Genomic DNA, 21,126 nt, shown 5'->3' with positions numbered 1-21,126 from the left:
GGCCAGCATCCTGATAAGGAGACGTAGCGCCTTCATTATTCAATTGTGTCATTTTAATGTAGAACACTGCATTAAAAACAAAAGCAATTCTTGGCACTCAGCTGCAGACTCTATTGAGAGAGGTTCTAATGCAGATAAGTTCCTCATACAGCCAATACAGTATTACTCAATAATTTAAAAAAACCCAAAAGAACTGCAGTTGCTGGAAATCAGAAATAAAAACCGGAATTGTTTGAAAATCTCAGCAGGTCTAAGAGCATCTATGGAGAGAAAAGAGTGTTAATGGCTCATGTCTGTCAGAACAGTGGGTTCTAAGGAAGGATCACTGGACCCAAAACGTTAACTCTGATTTCTCTTCACAGGTGCTGCCAGAGCTGCTAAGCTTTTGCAGAAATTTCTGTTTTTGCATGACTCTGTGCTTTTTCAGCTACACAATGAAAAATTGCTTGCTAAGGCCAATGGTTTTGTTTTTCATTTGTTAAAAGAGTAGAGTCATAGAGCTGTACAGCATGGAAAAGACTCTTCGGTCCAACTTACCCATGCTGATCAGGTATCCTGAATTAATCCCGTCCCATGTGCCAGCATTTGGCCCATATCCCTCTAAATCCTTCCTATTCATCTACCAGATGCCATTTAAACGTTGTAATTGTACCGGCCGCCACCACTTCCTCTGGAAGTGCATTCTATACACACACCACCTTCATTCAAAATAAAAATGTTGCCCCTTAGGTCCCTTATAAATCTTTCCCCTCTCACCTTAAACCTATGCATCTGAGTTTATGTTCACACCATAATGATTGCAGAAACAAAAACTGCAACAATAACTACATTAGCCTTTACCTTCCTCTTGCACCAGTTCATTCATTACATTTACAGGTTAACTACAAGTAACTTACATAATGCACTGACTAAGGCAGACTCCCTGAATGCAGACTGGACCTGTGCTTTTACTGGGAAATTATTTTTGCCCTAAAGACTTTAATCCCAACGCTAGGATCTACAATACTACAACAAAAAAAGAACAGTTTCACCAGTGGCACAATGGTAATGTCACTGCATTGGTACGGGACCCAGACCAATGGTCTTGGGGTTCAAATCCACAATAGCTGAGGAATTTAAGTTCAATTAATTATTTAAAAATATGGATTTGAAAACTAGTCCCACTAACGATGTCTGTGAAATTATCATCAATAGTTGTAATAATCTGTCTGGTTCACTAATGTCACTTTGGCAAGGAAATCTGCTGTCCTTACACAATCTGACCTATTCATGTCAATGTGATTGGATCTTAACTGTTCTCATCAAGGGAAAGTGAGGCTAGGCCACAAGTGCTGGCCTTTGCTAGCAACATTCACACATCCCACGGAAGAAATAATGTTAAAACAAAAGAAGGTTAATTATGCTATGTGCCAAGCACTCCAGATAAGTCCTTCCTGAGGCCACAGTCTATTCAAAAGATGACTGCATTTGGAAAATTGTCACAGCGTCACGTACACCAGCAATATGTGGAGATTCAGTCATTTTCCATAATCAAGAAAGAACTTGCATTCTGACACAGTCACATATTTGTAAACAAATGCAGCACCTAATTTGCGCACAGCAAAATCCTGTAGACAGCAAACAAGATACTTGTTCAGTTAATATTGTGTTGTTTTTGCCGAGGGACTCATGCTGGCCATGATTTGGGGAGGTCTTCAAATGGGGTCTGTCAACTTAGCAGACAAGGACAGAAACAATAATTACAACACTGCAATGTTACTGCATTGATGTGCCAGTATAGGTTATATGCTGAAGAAAAGTATGAGTTAACAACATCTAACTAACAGACAAAAATGCTATCATTTGAGCAATGCTGATTATTTTTATTTTAAATCTAGGCTATTCTATACTAACATCTGAGTGATTTCCAGAAGGTTATTCTCCTGTAGAATGTGGGGTTTGGAGAAACAATTCAATGCTGAGTACCCCTATACAAGATCAATTGGAGTGTTCAGTCATTTCACAGAATCCACTATATCAACAAGAGTTGCAGTTGAATTGAATATTCAATCAATGTGAAAGAGTAATGAATTGAAAATCAAGAGCTCAAACATTATTCAAGAATTCAAACTTCGCTCACATTTTTCCATAAACTAGCAACACCTGCACATTTTCTTTTAAAAAAATACATACGTTTACTGCTCTCTAGGAGTAGCCTCTGACACCTAATACACAACTCTCCCATCTACTATAGCATTGACAGATATGTTCTCCCCACCCCCACCCTCAGCTAACCTCTGCAAACACTGGACTCCCTTACCATAATTTTCTGTTGCACTCTCTCCATCCTCCATTAAACTTTTTCTTCTGTCACTTCTACGCATTTTCTCCTTCAAGAGTTTTGTAAACTGTGTGTGCCTAAAGTATGAAAAACAGCTGAACGTAACACGAGCAGAGATTGTAAGTTGGTGGTTAGCAGCAGCAGCTTATTGTATGTTCAAGAAACAAAATGCCCTGTTAGGATTTCAAACTTATAAATTTGGCGCACTGGGTTGCAAAGCAATGCACTGCGCAGCAACAGGTCACACAAATATATCTTCACATGGCACATCTCTATTTTTACCTGCACCAGTAGAAACTGTCAAGAGGGTAAGTCTCCTGGTATACGCAAGATACCTAATGGTTTAAGCAGAGGTCTGGGAGCAGGTTATCTGATTAATCAGAGAAACCACTGAAGGACACAACTCAATCCATGTGGAAGATCACATCTTCTTCTCAACAGTGGTAAGGTAAAAACCTGTCATTATCCGGTACCATGTACCAATTTTTACCTCATGGTAGTTTAAATGCAAATACAATTAAAATATAATAGAAAACAGATTTCAAAGAGGTTTTCAAATTTTAAGCCATGTCATCCAAGTCTGTGCTCCCAGTCTAAGCTTCTTTCCATCTTCTCAGTCCAATCTGAATTTGGGGAAGATTGATCTCATTACAAATCTATCCAGTTTCTGCCCTTGTGTTTAACCTGAAGATGATTACCTCACAATATAGAACACGTTCCAACATGCAGCATTGTCCAAACATTATATTTGTGTTGCGCCCACATTGTGATATTTCCAGACTAAACTGGTTCACCATATTCAGTTTTTAATTGCAGGTGTAAAGCCATTGGCAGGCAATAGATCAGGGCCCTTCCCATGTGGAGAACATAGGGGGAGAAAGAGAGCAGGAAAAAGAAAAGACAAATGGTAAAACGTTACATATTTAGCAGAGCTTCTTACTCAACAGAATTGACAGGAGTGTAGTATATGCCATAAGGAGAAAACTTAAAGCAAAAAAGTCTGCTTATGCGCGGTGAAACGATAAGGCTGCAATCTTTTTGGAAGACTTTTTAATGTCCTTTTGGAGTTATTTGACTTTAGTCCCACTAGATCAGTGTACAATCATTTTCTTTTATTCATTTATTGGGTGTGGGCATCATTTGTTAAGCCAACATTTATTATCCATCCCTGTTTGCCCTTTGAGTTGAGTGGCTTGCTATGCCATTTCAGTGGGCACAGTGTTGTAAGTCTGGAGTCATGTGTATGTCAGATCAGGTAAGGATGATACATTCCCTTCTCTAAAGGACATTAGTGAATGAGATTTTTGTTACGATACAGCAGATGGTTGGCATTAGGCTAACTTTGAATTACAGATTTATTTCAATTTAACTCATATTTACCATATTTGAACCCCAGCCCCTAAAACATCAGCCTGGGTTCTGGAATACTTGACTGGTGACACTAAAATCACATCATCACTTTCCCAATTGACTCAATTATTCCAAGTCTTGAAGAAAGGAGTAAGGGGAATTAGTCAATATTCCTTCTATTAATCATAATTCAATGATACCCTGATGGATTCAGCACATTCATAGATGGCAAGTGACATCAGGATCTGGCTTGGTTTTGATGCATCCCCTAGCATTTGTTATAGCATTTGTGGCCCTGCACCCCAGGTCAGCTAATGCCATTGAGGTCAGCCAGACATAGTCCTTCAAAGAGTGCAGGACATTTACATAAATAATACAGAACATATGAGACTGGACTTTTGAAATGGAATGGCTAAAGTTAGCAAGAATTCTTAAAAAACATCAATAAGAAAACAAGTGAGAGCCATATCCCTCAAAAAAAGGTGATTATTACCAGGTCAGTTAAAAATTTACAAACTGCAGTTGATAGATTAGTGTTTGGCAAAGGTTTTAGCATTTATGAAACCAAGCCAGGTAGATAAAGCTAAGATACAGATCAGTCACTGTCCTGTCTAATAGCAGATGAGACTTGAAAGACTGAAAAGCCTACTCCTGTTATTATGACAAAGATAACATTACATAGAAATGAGGAGCAAGTGGCCTCAAATTGGTGAGATAGAGCATAGGAAGCAAAGGGTAGGGATGAAAGAAAGATTCTCTAGCTGGAAGGAGGTGTTTCACAGGGCTTCAAGTCGGGCTTTTTTCATATTATCTATACCAAAATAATTTGGACTATGACTCACATACAGTAAATTGAACACTGAACAGCATTGATTACAACAAAATGGTTTGAGGATTGTGAAAGATTGCAGGAACACACTAATAGATTTGTGTGTAGGTGGCAGTTCAACATGAGAAATGTGAAATTATATTAAATGGTAAAGTTTAAAACGAAAGATCAGAAAAGCTTGTTAAAGGTTAAGTGCAAAAAGGTAAGGGTACTAAAAGAAAAATATTTAAAGGGATGGAACAGGAGTGGGATAAGTTCCCGTGGTTTATGCAGATAAACATACCAACATAATTGAATTGACCTAAAGACCCGATTCTGTGCTGAAATATTCTATGACCTTCTATACATTACTACAAATTACATCAGATAAAACATTACTTATGTTGGATGAAATTCTCCACTAGCTCCGGCCGTAGACAGCACAACTTATGCCGATATTCCTTTGGGTATCCTAATCTTTGACATTCCTCATGTAACTCTTCACCAATCATTGGCAGGAAGTTCAAATCTGAGGGGAATGTGCGGAAAAGATCCAGAATGTAACGTCTCCCATCATTGCCAACAATCCCTTTGCAATCCACTGAAGAGCACAAGAGGATGGGCTGTTCTAAATCATTCAGGACCAGGTGCTTCTGAATCCGAAGGGGTCTGGAGGTTTGAAGCAATAGGTTGATGTACTCATGATTAGAAATAACAGTCTTCCCAAAATCTATCAATCCATAAACCACGTTCTGATCTTGCTCCTGTTCCAGGATTCCAGGGATAATGGATTGTGCAATTATCCGATAGCCCCGGTAGTCCACTATTACAGTCCCCAATACATGCAGACCTGCCACATCCAAGTTACTATAAGCTTGGATCCCTTTCAAGTCATTGCTGGATGCAACATAAGCAGCATGATCCCCCCCAGATTCTTTGTAGTTGTCCCTGATGTCGAATCCAAAGCTGAAGAAAATGTTGTTCCAGATGAACATCTGCATTTTGGTATCATCACCTGGGTTGACGGCCAGGATATTCCCATCGACAATTGCCATTGCACCACGGGTGGCGGCTGCAACAAAATCACTGTTCACCTAGTTAAAAACAAAAACAGCATGTCAATTAGTTACTGTGTTTCGGGTGTGTATGACTGAGGGATAGTCTTTAATGCACTAAAAGTCAATTGCTTTTGCAAAAGCCTAGATACAAGTTCAGGAAAAGCTACAACAACTTCCCAGATTTCCAATGTGGCAGTGTAAACATGTACCAATGGGATTTAGGCAGGCTGCTCAGTGGCAGATGACCGCCCTTGGAAATGTCCTAGTCAGTAATTTAAATACTGTTGGTGAGAGGATACATCATGGACAGCCTGAAAAGTTTGGGAAGTGGCTGGTGAAAGCCAGAACATCTTGAGTAAAAACGGGCTATGTGTAGTTAAAGGACCCAAAGCAAGAGGGAACCCAAAATATCTGGAACTAAGGAAAGGAAAAGGGAAGTAACTAGTTTTCCTGAAGCTGATGAGAAAGCACGGCCAACCACAGCCATTAAGAGAAATAGAGCGTGGAATTGTTAAAGTACTACGAAGAAACGTTTCAGCAAAACAGACCATATAAAAGGAGATGGTTATGAGTAGGGCATTATCACCCAAAGAATTCCCATAATATCACAACTCTGTCTCCCCACACCACGTTTCCATCCACACATTCCCTGCCAGAGAAGGAGTTTTGCAAGCTCATTGGCTCAGCAAAGTTAAAGGTAAGTTTAGATGGAGAACAGGGTCAATAATAGGACTGTAGAGAAACATGTGATTACATCCTAGAAATATCATCATTGCCATATAGGACTACTGCAACAGCACTGTACTCCTTCTCCAGGCAGTAGTCATATTGTGACTCACATCTTGAAAAGTATGGAAATCTCACACGAGAAATCATTACTCTATTGACCCTATCCTTCCTATCAGCCAGTTATGTTTCTGCGTGATTGATGAAAGATCTGTGACCTGCAGCCAGTAATTCACACGTTTTCCTCCTGCAGAAGGAGACATCCACAATTCCCACCTGCTCCAGAATTGGTTGATTAACGTCACTGAATTGGTTGATTAAGAAAAATATCTATTGTTGGGAGGGTCAGAGTGCTGGGAGAAATATGCCAACACCAAACACTCAACTGTAATTGCTACAACTGATTCCAACTCTCACCCGACAGTTAATAGAGGGGAATGGAAGAGATCCAATGCATTTGTAATGATGTACACTTTTAAAATAATTATACTGTGTTTCCTCAGTTTCTTAGATGGTGAAAAAAGCAGAATGATGCTCAAGCACAATAAAGTTAACTGTAGTTTTTTATCGTTATGCAGGTAAAGACTCATCCACTCCATCATTCATCATTTCCTTTATAGTCAGCAGCCCAGAGCTACTCAAGAATCGACATTTCAGGCATAAGCCCTTCTTCAGGAAGGATTCTTCATGGATTCCTGAAGAAGGGCTTATGCCCGAAATATCGATTCTCCTGCTCCTTGGATGCTGCCTGATCTGTTGCGCTTTTCCAGCAACACATTTTCAGCTCTGATCTCCAGCATCTGCAGTCCTCACTTCCTGCCTGATGAGAAAGGCAACCTCCATGCTTAGAGGCACAGCCATGCATATTTTAGACCTGTGAATCTGCACCTACACAGCACACTGGGTGGATGGGCTCTCCTCTGGTGCTACTGAATTAATCTGACTTCAGTCTTGCTTTCTTCCTGTCCAGGATACAGTCATGTAAAGTAGGATTCTCAATTGGAAATCCACTGTGCAACCTTCAAATCAGAGTTCAGTAATGAACTTCAGATGAGAAGAATATATGAGAAGACTTTGTGAGTTGAAGAGTAAACACTGTTTTCCAGTATCTGCAATGAACCCGATGTTATATCCACAAGTCCCCAAAAGCAATCGTCAGCTAGTCATGTACTTGCACTTCAATGAACAGGTCCTTGAAACTATGCACTTTAAATAGTGGCACACAATAGTGACCGAAAGTAACACAAACGAGTTTGGGTGCACATGTTTGTCACTGAGAGTGTAGGATGGCTTCACAGAATTCCTCTACACATTAGTCCCAACCAAAATAACTGGTTCTCAAACATATAACTGCTGACTTAAGCCATCCTCCAATCAAATGATCATGCTGCCCTAGTTGTTTTTATTTAATTCCCATCAAATTCCAAAAGGTGAACAACAATTCTCTGAATCGACCACAAGCAAGCGACTCTTTTGTCACACATTGAAGCTACTATTCTTAGCCCCATCACCGTGGAAGCCAACAAAGCCATTAACATTCCATTGAAAAGGTACAGGATGAATTTCTCCCTTTGGATAAGACTCACCTGATACTGCTCTCATAGTATTAATATTGTGAGGAATTGCTATGAAAAGCTCATGAACAGATGTTGTATACCTCACCTTAAAGATGGTCTGCTTCCTCAATATCCGCTGCATCATATCTTGACAGGGCATCTCCCGTGCTGTCTGCAGCTCCTCATTCCAGTCCCGGGGCTTTATGGAAACAAGAGGCAGCAAGTTATCCAATTTTTGCAAAATTGCTGAGTAATCATAAAGGTATGACTGAAAGTTTTATGTTCTAGTTGATTAAACAATGACACTTTTATTAAAAATGTTTTGCATTGAATTGTCAAATCTTTTGACACCCCAATAAGTAAACTCCTACTGACTAACAGTGATTCCAGTTTGAATGTATACAAAATAAAGCAATATTTGACACTGGTATATCCACACGTTTGAGCATTGTGCCCAATTTTGGTCCCTGCTTAAGATGCAAAATATCACAGAAAGGCTCATAGAATTCCAACCAAACTTAAAATCGTCTGAAGATGGTCTCAAAGAGTTCAGATTATTTACTCAGGAGAAATGAAGGTCGAGAGATGGTTGTAATTTTTTTTAATGAATGGATTCGGTTCAAGATAGGCATTTGGAGATATTTGAGACAGCAGAATGAAGGGTGGTGCATAAAAGATCCATACGCAATGAAAGAAGATAGACTTCAAGAGGTATTTAATGTGGCAGAATGTCAATGCCATCTGAAACAAAATGCTAAACATGAGGCTGAGTTCCTTTAAACATTCTGAGAAAACAGGACATGACCAACTATACAGAGAAAATTGCTAATAGGGTGCTGTTTTGAGGTGTCATGAGCTATCGCAATCTCTCGGGAACTTCCATAGTTATGTTAGGGAATCATCTCAACATGAATCTTTTCGAGATTTTTAGTCTCTCTTCAGACCTCATATAGTTGAATGGGTAAACAGTGTACAATTGCACATTGTTATCTGCATAGACAGATAGTCTTTATTTAACCTTTTTAACCTTCCAACATTTTCTGCAGTTAGTTGACCTCAACAAGATATTGCTGTGGCTTTACCACAGTCAGTGACTCTGGGCAACATTCTTGCAGGATTGTCATGGTGGCATAGTCAGTCAGATGGGCTAGTGGATACAAGAGGGCAGGTGGCACTTGAGTAACTGCACTCAGAGAGCCAGCAGTTTCAGGAGAGGGGAAAAAAAAGTGAAATTGCTGTTTTGCAGCAAATAACAACTAAGAGTTGTAATGCATTTTATCCAAAAAGATTTTCCAGACACCCCTTTGTCACCTTCCCTCATCCCTAGTGCCTGACAAAGAGCTCTAGACCAAAACATTGCCGGCCAATTCTCACCTGCCCAGTAATATGTTCCTCAAACCCTAGTCGGGAGGTATATGCATCCTCAGCCCTCACACAATCAATGGTGTGCTGTTTGTGTGGGATGGTCCAACTGTAACTTAGGAATGGTGTGGCAACCCTCTCCAATGGATGGCAACTCACCCTGAAAAATAGAGAATTAAAATCACACTCATTAAAACTGTCGCATGACCAGAATACTAACTATATCACACAAAAACGTCCAAAATATGATGGCACAACTGGTATATGGACACAGTCCAAAATGAATTTAATTGAAGCATGATTAGAACAAAACTATTGCATAAACCCAAAATCAAGACGACACAATGTCCAGCAATTGTTTGAAAGGATCAAGAAAAATTACTCTTGACTGCTTCTAAACATTACCACGAAGACTAAAAAAAGTCTTCCTTGAAAAAAAGAACCATAAATCTAAAAGCGACAGGAATTTGTTGGGGTCAGCAAATTCAAAGCACAATGATTCTCCATTTTTAAATTAATTGGTCATCACACTCATTAAAGTCAAAGTAAAAGTAAGGCAAATGGAAACGTTATGTAAAAGATCAACGGGGTAACTTTAATGTTGGGGAGAGATTTAATGTCTGTTTATGCAAGGATAAAGGAATCTTTGCCATTTTGATGTGGGTTAATTTTGGGGAACAAAATGATGATGGGTTCTTTTAGAAAAACAGACTGATCATAATTCTCTAAGCAGATCAAGGAAGGGGCACACAGTTGGTTGTTCATGATGAAAGAAAGCATTAGTTCAAATTTAAAACTACAGTTTACAGAGTCAATGAAATTGGCTCCATCATTTTAGAGAGGAACTCAGTGCAAGGTGGACACTTCCCAAAGGTGGGAAGTGGGCAAATTAAATCCAGTTATCTCATCCCAGACCTTTGTGATGTATGGAATTGGAGGTGCAATCATGAAAACAGAGTTTCTGAATGTTAGAAATAAATAAAAGGATCTCTATAATGTGGATGATTCTCCTTACATTCCATACCTTTTCTTCTGCAATACTGCAAAATTCTTCTTGAATATCGGGCTAATTTGATTGAGAAGGTCCAACAGTGAATGACATAGCAGGCTGGGACTGCCTGGTTTTGGATTAAACATATCTGCAGTTGACCTAATTTGGAACAGAATACGTTAGAAACAGCTTTTATTGCAGGGCTATAGAAAGGGAAGAAAGTTTGATATTGTTAGTGCAATGTCTTGGTATAGAGCACAATTAGAAAAATGTTTGAACACCCAGCAAAAAAAGTTTCAACCCATTTAGCAACAGCTTCACTGTATAGCGATACAAATCCAGAGAACTTATACCTCTCTGTCAAAACTTCAAATTCAATTTAACCGATTCTCCTCAGTTTCTGCATTGTGAACTGTGGTATTTTCGGAGATGAATATTCATAAAATCGAGAGCTTATACGTTCACAGCTTAAATACGTTTGGTCTGGAAGTCACTCAAACTAAACGTTTTTTCTGAAGAAATAACTTCCCTAAACTGAACTGAAAAATACTGCTTTCTCAAAATTGCCTTCTGAGAAATTAAGGGTGAACAATAAATGCTGGCCTAGCCAGTTCACATCATGTGAATGAATTAAAGAAAAACACCAAGTGGACCAACTAGTTTCCCCCTTATTATACATGAATGTTTAATACAACCAAGTGGCTCACTAGACCATTTCTGAGGGCAATTTAGACTTGATCATAAAGCTGGAGTATAGAATGAAGTGTAGCAAACAGTGAGGAAGATATTAATAGATTTCAAGATACAGTAAGCTGGAGGAATCTGTGGCATACGGCAGGTGAACTCCAAAATCAAAAAATATGAAATGATGAATTTTGTAAAGAGTCAACATGGAGTGCTGCATGTTAAATGATACAATGTTAAAATGGGTAAAAGGAGAAAAAGAGAGCAAGACAGAGAGACAGAGGGAGAAACAGGTCCATAGATTCATACAATGCAAAAAGGTCCTTTGGCCAATTGAGTCTGTACTGACATAATTACCACTAAAAGTGCACTAATCCCAATTTCCTATATTTGTCCCATATCCTTAAAATTTATGATATTTGAAGTATTCATCAAAATATTTTTTAAAGTTTGTAAGGTTTCCAGTCTCCAAGACCTTCCCAGGCAGTGCACTCCAAATTCACACTTTGGAAAAAAAAGGCCTTTTTTTCCTCAAAATTCTCCTGAATATCCTGCCCCTTCTCTAAAAGTATGCCCCCTCATGACTTGCCCTTGACCAAGCTGCTCTCTAATCACCCTGTCCTTACCCCACATAATCTTACCCCTCAATCATGTCACCCCTCAGTTTCACCATCTCAGACAATATCCTGCTGAACATCCTCTGATGCTATCTCATCCTTCCTGTAGTGAGGGGACCAGAATTGCACACAGTATTCCAACTGTGGTCTAACCAAAGCTCGTCACAACTCCAACATTACCTCCTTGTTTTTATACTTTTTGTCATGACGGATGAGAGCAAGCCATACACCTTCTTAACTATCCTATTCTGTTCTGCTGACTTCAGGGATGTGTAAATAATTACTTCCAAGATCCCCATGTTCCTCTAAGCCACCCAGTGTCCTGCCCTTCATTAAATACACCCTCATTTTGTTTCTTCTTCCAAAGTGCAACACTTTGCACTTATTATAGTTAAGTGCCATCTGTCACTGGTCTGCCCACCTAACCAACCCATCTGTATCTTTCTATACCCTACAACCACCTTCTTCACTATTAACCACTCTACCACTCTTGGTGTCATCTGCAAATTTGCTTAACATTCCCCCCACATTTTCATGTATGTCATTTGTGTATATTGCAAACAGCAAGGGTCCCATACTGACCCTTGTGATACACTGCTGGACACCAGCCTCTAGTCACTCAAACAACCTTCTACCACAACCCTTTGTATCCTATTACAGAACAGAATCCCTACAATGTGGAAATAGGCCATTTGTCCCAACAAGTCCACAGTGACTCTCCGAAGAATATCCCACCCAGATCCATTCCCCTACCCTATTACTTTACATTTCCCCTAACTAATGCACCTAACCTACACATCCCTGAATACCAAGAGCAATTTAGCATACCAATTCACCTAACTTGCACATTTTTGAACTACGGGAGGAAAGCAGCGCACCCGAAGAAAATCCATGCGGACGCAGGGAGAATGTGCAAACTCCACACAGAGATGCCTAAGTTTAGAATCGAACCTGGGTTCCTGGTGCTGACAGGCAGCAGTGCTAACCACTGAGTCACCATGCCACCCTAAGCTAGTTTCTGATCCACTCATTTTCAATCAGTCTCCCATGTGAGACCTTGTCAAGAGTGTTGCTAAAATCTGAATAAACTACATCAACTTAATTTCCATCATCCACACACTTGATTACATTTTTTAAAATTCTAACAAATTTGTTAAGTGTGACCTCCCTCTGACAAAGCCATGCTGACTACCCCTAATTAACCCAAACCTTTCCAAATGGATATTAGAATTTCCTCCAATAGTTTTCCTACCACGGATATGAGATCCAAATGACTTTTACCCTCTGCTTGTGCAGAAATCTTTGAAAGCGGCATAATTAATAATGCATGTGGGATTCCTTGTAGAGTATTGTCACCAATAAGTTATGTTAAACCTATTTATAACATTAGCTTCAGCTGAAAGTTTTATTATTTCTGAGTACGTGACTTAGGACTATCATGAAGGCTTTGGAGAAATTTACTAGAATAAATTTGTTGACAATTTTCAGGGATGATGGGTTAGTTATGTGGACAGACTCAAGGAGTTAGGATTGGTCTCCTCAGAACAGAGGAAATTTAACAGGAGATTTCATAGAAGGTTTTTAAATCATGATGGGTTTAGTGAGAGTAAATACAGTGAATGTCCAATGGTTGAAGGACCACTATTCAAAACAAACAGGCTTAGGTTTGTTGACAATAGAAGCAAAGGCAGCAGGAGGAAAGAAAACATCCTTCCTCAGTGTTAAGACCCCGAACACAGCTTCTGGGTGAAGTGCATTTCATCTGTACTTCTTTCAAGCCAGTCTTTTTCAAACACCAATTGCTGCTCACAGTGCAGTCTCCTTTATGTTGACAAGATCAAACACAGACTATGTGACCACTTTATGGAATTCCTCTGCTTTGTCCAAAGGAATGACCTTGACCTCCCAGTTGCCTGCTATGTTACTCCTTTACTAACACTGCCTGCTGCAATGTTCTAAAGAAGCAGTAAAAATCACAAATGCTCTGCTGCTCTTGTATCCTCTGTGTCAGCTCACACTTCTGCCAGTTTACTCCATAAATATCATTTCAGCTGAATGGTGCAAAAAGAACTTAAGAATGTCACATGTTATGAGAACCCTCCCCACTCCAGTGGCATCATGAAGATTCATGTTTATGTGCTGGCTAGGTATTATATTAATAATAAAATTAGATTAATCAGCTGAAATATTTGGGAATAGTGGTGGACCACATTTTGTTGTGGGCTGTTGAATTGCTCTGAGTGCAGGTACATCAAAGGGTTGCTGTTCTTGGCCAAAATCCAGTGATTCCCCCTAAAAGATACACTTACAAGGACCCACATGGGGTTAAGAATTGATCACTGCTCTGGTTGGTCTGGCATGCTGGTTTAACTGTTCAAGAGGGTTGAAATGTGGGTTAATATGTGGATTAAACAAGGTACTGGCTATTAATAAAAACACAATATGCTGGAAATACTTCGCAATTCGAGACCATCTGCGGAGGAAGAAACAGATAATTTTTCAGGTGGATGGCTTTGCTTGATAGTGAAACTGCAACCTCAACAAAACAGTCAGCACTTGCTGCAAGAAAGGAGTAAAAAAACACCAAACATGAAAGTTAATTGAGATTGAGACAGAGAATACAAGACCCAACAGGCCCCATTTAGTGTGCAGCTGCAGGGAATGCCTGGACCCACCCAGGTAACCGCTACCAAAGATTTCAGTTTCTGGCCTGTAAATTCTGCTTTCAGGTATTTGCTGTGCGCTCACTGTATCTAAGCAACCTGCTATCAGTACTTTATTTTTAGTGTCAAAAACCCAGTTGTTTTTTCCTATTATGCCACTCTGGCACACAAAAAAGATCTGTTCTTATCTATGTCCGATAAAATTGTAATGAGTTTTATGCTTTTTAACCATCTGGAAATACTTAGTGGCTTTGTGTTACAACCAGAGTATGGGACTCAAGTGCCTAATTTATGAAAACTTGAATAAAAAGGCCTTTTGTTTTACATATATTTCATGGAGCAGGCTCAAGGGGCTGTATGGCCCACTCTCGTTCCTATTTCTTATTGTCTTAGTCAGCCTTAAAAAGGCTGCTTTCCTGAATTTACCTTGCAAATCATGCTGTGGTTCTCAACCAACAACAAAATATACCACAGGGGATGTGCTCATACTTAGGAGCCAACACTTTGCATGTTTACAATATTATGTCAAAATATCAGCCTGTGCCAGTTATCATGATGTAAATCGCCATATTCTTGAAATATTGCGCCATCAGGAAAATGCACTTTGGGAGGATGCTTAAAACACACACACATCTGCTGCTGTTAGTTCAGTGTCCTCCTGGTGGCTACCATTACACTGGCAGCAGAAGATGAAATCAACAGGAAAAATACATGAATCTTGCTGACTTGTAGTTAACACATTCTGACAGGTTATTCTTGACCATTTTGGAAGGCAGGAACTGAAGATCATTACGAAAGCAATTAGACATTTGAATGGACTGGTGAGTCAATTGTTTTGACTGTGTATTAGATGGCGGTGGAAAGGAAAATGATATGGTAATAAAGAGATTTGTTTCCCTATAAGGCACCTAATCATACAGTTCGACTACCACCCTCAGTTCCATCAGGATCATTTGGCATCATTTCCCCTCTCCCCATCTTATCCCAGTTCCAATCTTCCAACTCAGCTCCGCCCTCATGATCTGTCCCACCTCTCCATCTTCCTTCCCACCTATCTGCTCCACCCTCCCCTCCTACCTATCACCTTTACCTCCACCTCCATCCACCTATTGCACTCTCAGCTATCTTACCCCCAGCCCACCCCCTTTCCATTTATCTCTCCAACCCCGAGGGTCCCAGCCTGATGAAGGGCTTTTGTTTCCTGCTCCTCGGATGCTGCCTGACATGCTGCGCTTTTCCAGCACCACGTCCTCGACTCATTTCAGTTACACCCAATACCATCAGAACCTGGGAACAATATGTTTTATCTGTGGTTAGTTGGAGGTGGCTGAATGCATTGAAAATGAGAGCTTAAAACAAAACATGCAGAGAGAGAGAGGAACACTGTGTGGCACAGCTAGAGAAACTGGATCAATTCTCAAAATAGAAATAAGACTTGGGTTTACAATGCAAGTAAATCAATAGTAATTGTTTTGATTTGCTCTGGGAAATCATCACCACCAACACTAACACTGAGTGGCTTCTGCCATGCAGAACATTCCATATTTCAACTCTGAAACATAATCAAAAAAGTCATCCAAATTATTCAGATAGAAGTCTCCGCTCTAAGTTGCCCGTCAAGGATCAGCATACCATGACTATCACTCCAAAATGCAAAATTACAAGCTATACCTAAAGTAGCATAATTTCTCACTAAAAATTGAGCAGTCACACAAGGACGTTTAGCTGCTGTAATGTAAGAAGTATCCACTCTATAGATTAAGACAGGCAAGACAAGGAATGAAGAGAAGATTAAACGGAAACTAAAGGAATCTAATCCTTAATTCAAAAGCATATCTGTTCCAATGTGACCGAAACCAAAGGTGATTGACAATTCACACAGAGAAATAGTAGATTATATGTTCATACAGGAAAATGCTACAGGCAATTTTTTTTGTATCAGGAATATCCCAACATATTCCAAGACTCAGCAGGGATAGCCCCACAGCTATCAATGTTCAATGGAGGATTTAATCACTAAGGCCAAGGCTTCTATGAGCAGAGGTAGCAGCCTCATATTCCTAAAAGCACTAAGTTTGAGCAGCTGGTGTCCAAAGTAGCGGAGCTAATGGAGGCTGGATAGAGGAAAAGTCAGTGTGCAACAAACTTGGGGGCTGGGTTTTGAGAGGTCAATATGAAGGCACTAAAGAAGTGTATGACATTGGGTGGGTGTGGGAGTTGGATGTCCATGATGAGCACAAGGGACCCAAACAAGGGTCCTCACCTTTACTTACCTGACACATGAGCCCTGTCATGTGCGTCAAGCTGTGTGCTTGGCCTGAGGATCCCTCTGTTTATAGCTAAAACAGTGGCAGAGGTGAGATTCTGGCTATTAATCCGCCACTTATAGGTTTCAAGAGGCCTAATGGACTGGTGACAGCCCCATTTTCTCCCATCAGATAGTAGGCAGGTCAGGGGCAGGCAGGTAATTGGCAGGCTGGTCGAGTACTGCTCTTGACAAGCCTCCTGCCCATCATCAAGTCCCCTGTGAGCAGGAGATGTAAAAGTGTACCCTAGCAGTTCTTCAACTGAAATAAATGAGGAATTACGTAATATCCACTTTGGGATTCTCAGGGTTTGATTTGAGATCCTCATGCATCACACATCCAGGCAGCAAGCTTCATGTTTCCATGCTGCTTTTGTACAACTTCCTCCAGCAGTGATACTGATCTCTGAATTTAGTCCATCAATTTCATAATTTGCCCCATAGCAAGTGAATTTAATAATTTTGCATTTGATAACATTGACATAATTGAATCATCGGAAATCTCTAAAGGTCCAATTTTACTTTATTTGTTTGAAAAGATATTGTGAGTTTTCCTGCATGAACACATTTAATAGAGGTACTGAGTACAGGGCTTGTACTCACTGGTTGATGTAGAATCCACGTGTGGATGCAGTGATGCTGACGTGACGATCCTCCATGGTGATAACATTAAAGTACATCAGATCCCCACGTAGCTTACGGTTACCTGGAGGTGGATTCCACCCACTCACCACCAGACACTTCAAACACTGCAGGGACTACAGAGAGGATATCAATTAGTAAACTCCACCTCCCCACTGAATCTGGAGGAAGAACCAACCAGTTAAACAATACATACCCGAATCAGAATCTCTAGTTACTCCTACTAAAGAATTCTGCGCTCAGATACAAACACTGCAATCATCTTTGTTTTTCAATTCAAAGCAGAATCAGAAAAAATGGAAATAAGGTAACGTTGGCTAAATCTGTAATACAGCAAGACTAGAACTACAACACTGTTCAGAACACAGTTGTCATGAACATTACACAAGCTTGTTTCTGAAATATCATGTCGACCTCTGATCCCACCCAACTTCAGTGAAACAGTAATTTCTGAATGCTGCACCTTTCTGCAAACAAATGCAAACATTTCTGAACAGAACAGCTGATTCTGTCTTAAAACACAAATATCACTTCACTCCACTGGCTTCGTAACACACCTTGCTATCCGCAGTTAGTGGCTGTAGGAATGAGAGGGGCCGGTCTTTAGATCCTGGCAAGATATATTCCGGAGGATAGCAGTCGATAGTCTCAAGTGACTGATCTGAACCAGAACGTCTTTTCCGTTTTCCAGTTGTAGATATATCTAGAGGGGAACATATTGCGATCATAAAATGGTTGGAGTACAGAAGAAAGCTGTTCACATTGTCTGGTCACAAAATCAAAACTAATTTCACCCAATTACCCGACACTTTCACCAGAGCCCGAGGGTTCACTTCAGCTCCTTCGCCAATGCACATTCGAAAGTCACAACTGAATTTACTATCAATACAATCCTAAGCAGCACAGTCCAGTTCATAACCAATCACTATATTTGAAAAAAAGGGAGGCAATGACATTGTGCTATAGTCACTGGACTAGTAATCCAGAGATCCAGGTAATGATCTGACAATCCAGATTTGAGCTGCCCCACAGCACAGGGTGAAATCTGAATTCAGCATACATCATTAAAAGAGTAATGTGATCAGGAAACAATTGTCGGTTTTCTAGAAACCCACCTGGCTCACTAATGTCTTTTAGGGAAGGACATTATTGTCTTCATCTGGTCTGGCCTACATATAACTCTAGACCACATCAATGTGGGTGATTCTTAACTGCACTCTGAAATGGACTAGCAAATCAGTTATATCAACTGCTAAACAGTCTCAAAAAAAGGGAATGAAACCGGATACAGTACCTGGCATCTATCAAGGCACTTTAAGCAACAAAAGCCAACTCAGCCCCATTGACCCTGCGAAGTTCTCCTTAGCAACATCTTGGACAAATGCCAAAGTTGAGAGAGTTGGCTCACAAACAGTCACCTGCCATTGTCCTACCTTGCACACAGTGTCCTATTCAATCCCATCATCAACCTGTATATACTGACTCACCAGCAAGAGTGACCCAGCAGAAGTGGTGGCATGTGGTGGATAGTCAGGAGGAAGGTGCTCTGGGAGTCCTCCCAACACAATCTTCAATCTCATGACCTGGTGTATCTCCCACACTATTAACATCAAACCAGGGGTCAACCCTGATTCAATGAAAAGTGCATGAGTACATGCTGGCATACCTGAAAATTAGCTGTCAACAGTGAAGCCACAAAATAGGACTACTTGAAAACTATCTAGTCTCTCTTTGTGAAAACACTCCAGCTCTGGCAATGTCCTGGTGAATCTCACCTGCACTCTCTGTAGTACACTAACAGTTATGCTGTGGAATGGCAATCAGAACTGCACACAGTACTCAACCTGAGGCCTAACTGACAACTAATATAGGTCCATCATAATTCCCCTGCTCTTGTAATCAATTCTCTGACTGATAAAGACAAGTCTCCCACATGCCTTTTTAATATCCTATTCAACTATCTTACTGCTTTCAATGATCTATTGACATGTACTCTAAGGTCCTTCTAATTAGGGTCCTATCATTCAACAGTTACACCCTTGCCTTTGTAATTCTCCTAAAATTCATCACCGCACACCTTTCAGGATTAAAATCCATTTGTCATTGTTTAACCCACTGTACCAGCATATCTGGCTATCTTCCCGCATTCCAAAGATTTCCTCCTTGCCATTTACTACACCCCAAGTTTTTGTGTCATCTGCAAACCTGCTGTTAAAACTTCCTACATTCATGTCATACAGTCAGAGATGTACAGCACAGTAACAGACCCTTCGGTCCAACTCGTCCATGCTGACCAGATATCCTAACCTAACCTAGTCCCATTTGCCAGCACTTGGCCCATATCGCTGTAAACCCTTCCTTTGCATATACCCATCCAAGTGATTTTTAAATGTTGCAATTGTATCAGCCTCCACCATTTCTGCTGGCAGCTCATTCCCTACATGTACCACTCCCTGCATGAAAACATTGTGCCTTGGGTCCCTTTCACATCCTTCTCCTCTCACCTTAAACTTATGCCCCCTAGTTTTGGCCACCCCTACCTTGGAATAAAGACCTTGTCTATTTACGCTATCCATGCCACTCATGATTTTACACACCTCAATGAATGTCACTCCTCAGCTTCCGATGCTCCAGGGAAAACAGCCCCAGCCTATTCAGCCTCTCCCTAAAGCTCAAGCCCTCCAACCCTGGTAACATGCTAATAAATCCTTTCTGAATCTTCCAAGTTTCACAACCTCCTTCCTGTATCAGGGAGACCAGAATTAAATGCAGAATTCCAAAAGTGATTTAACCAATGTTCTGTACAGCCACAATATGATCTCTCAAACTCTGATACTAAATGTATTGATTATTAAAAGCAAGCATACAAATGCTTTCTTCACTACCATGTCCACCTGCAAATCTGCTTTCAAGGAACTGTGAACCTGCACTCCCCAGGACCTTATCATTACGTGTATAAGTCCTGCCCTGATTTGCCGTTCTAAATTGCAGCACCTCACATTTATGTAAATTAATTTCCATCTGCCATTCATCAGCCCATTTGATCAAGGTCCCATTGTATGCTGAGGTAACCACCTTCGCTGTCCGCTACACCACCTATTTTGGTGTCATCTGCAAACTTACTAACCATACCTTCTATATTCACATCCAAATCATTTACATAAATGATGAAAAGCAGTGGACCCAGCACCAATCTTGTCTCGATCATTAATGTACACTACAAGCAGCAAAGGACACAGTACTGTGTCACTGGGTTAAAATTCTGGAACTTTCTCCTTAACAACATTATGAGTCTCCTGACGATAAATGGACTGCAATGGTTCAAGGAGGCAGCTCAAAAACATCTTCTCAAAAGCAACTGGAGATTGGAAATAATTTCTGGCCCAGCTAGCAACATTAACAATTTTTTTCCAATCACCTTAAGTGTTCACTGGTTCTCAACCTTGGACTAAGTAGTTGTTCTCTGCTTATTCTGAACACACCTTTCACAACTCTGAATACCTCCATTAAATTCCTCTTAAAAGTTTCTTCTCCAAGGAGATTAAAAGAAAGTTCCTCCAATCAATTCACATCACTGAAATTTCATGGGCCTGGAATCATTCTCATAAATATGTTCTGGACTGTCCCTAAAGGCTTCACATCTTTCCTAAAATACGATGCCCAAAATTAGTACTTCAGTTCAAGCAAAGCACTGTTTAACAAAGATTCACTATGGCTTTGTTGTTTTTGCATTCCATATTTGTACTTCTAAAGCTCAGAGTCCTGTTTGCCTTTTTGACTGCATTCACAACTTGCTCTGTAATACTCAAAGATTTGTGCCCATTTCTATCCTGGATCTCTGTTTGGACCTACTTTAGAATTGTATACTTTAGATTATATTGCCTTTCCTCATTCTCCCAATCAAAATGTATCACTTCTCATCATTACATTTCAACTGTCCTATGTTGGCCATTTCACTTGCCTGTCTGTATCTTTTTGAAATCTATCACTATCTTCCACACGGTTCACAATCCTTCCAAGTTTTAGTATCTTCTGCATTCACAT

At 40.2% G+C, this 21,126-nt stretch overlaps 1 protein-coding gene across 2 annotated transcripts in view; it reads right to left on the bottom strand.

The window, feature by feature from the left end:
• The window catches only part of LOC132827091 (clustered mitochondria protein homolog), an 82,742-nt gene that overhangs the window by 40,233 nt on the left and 21,383 nt on the right, over window positions 1-21,126 (bottom strand). For both annotated transcript variants that reach the window (XM_060843558.1, XM_060843559.1), the window contains exons 5-11: window positions 17,640-17,785; window positions 17,044-17,198; window positions 10,205-10,330; window positions 9,193-9,340; window positions 7,925-8,017; window positions 4,878-5,572; window positions 2,300-2,397 (exon numbers count right to left, since the gene is read on the bottom strand). In XM_060843558.1, the coding sequence (XP_060699541.1) occupies window positions 2,300-2,397; window positions 4,878-5,572; window positions 7,925-8,017; window positions 9,193-9,340; window positions 10,205-10,330; window positions 17,044-17,198; window positions 17,640-17,785 (1,461 nt within the window). The remainder of the gene's footprint in view (window positions 1-2,299; window positions 2,398-4,877; window positions 5,573-7,924; window positions 8,018-9,192; window positions 9,341-10,204; window positions 10,331-17,043; window positions 17,199-17,639; window positions 17,786-21,126) is intronic.

Source organism: Hemiscyllium ocellatum, chromosome 24 (genome assembly GCF_020745735.1).
Source record: "Hemiscyllium ocellatum isolate sHemOce1 chromosome 24, sHemOce1.pat.X.cur, whole genome shotgun sequence".
Taxonomy (NCBI): domain Eukaryota; kingdom Metazoa; phylum Chordata; class Chondrichthyes; order Orectolobiformes; family Hemiscylliidae; genus Hemiscyllium; species Hemiscyllium ocellatum.
The sequence above is the reverse complement of the archived record's forward strand: the minus strand, read 5'-3'. Positions and strand labels throughout refer to the sequence as shown.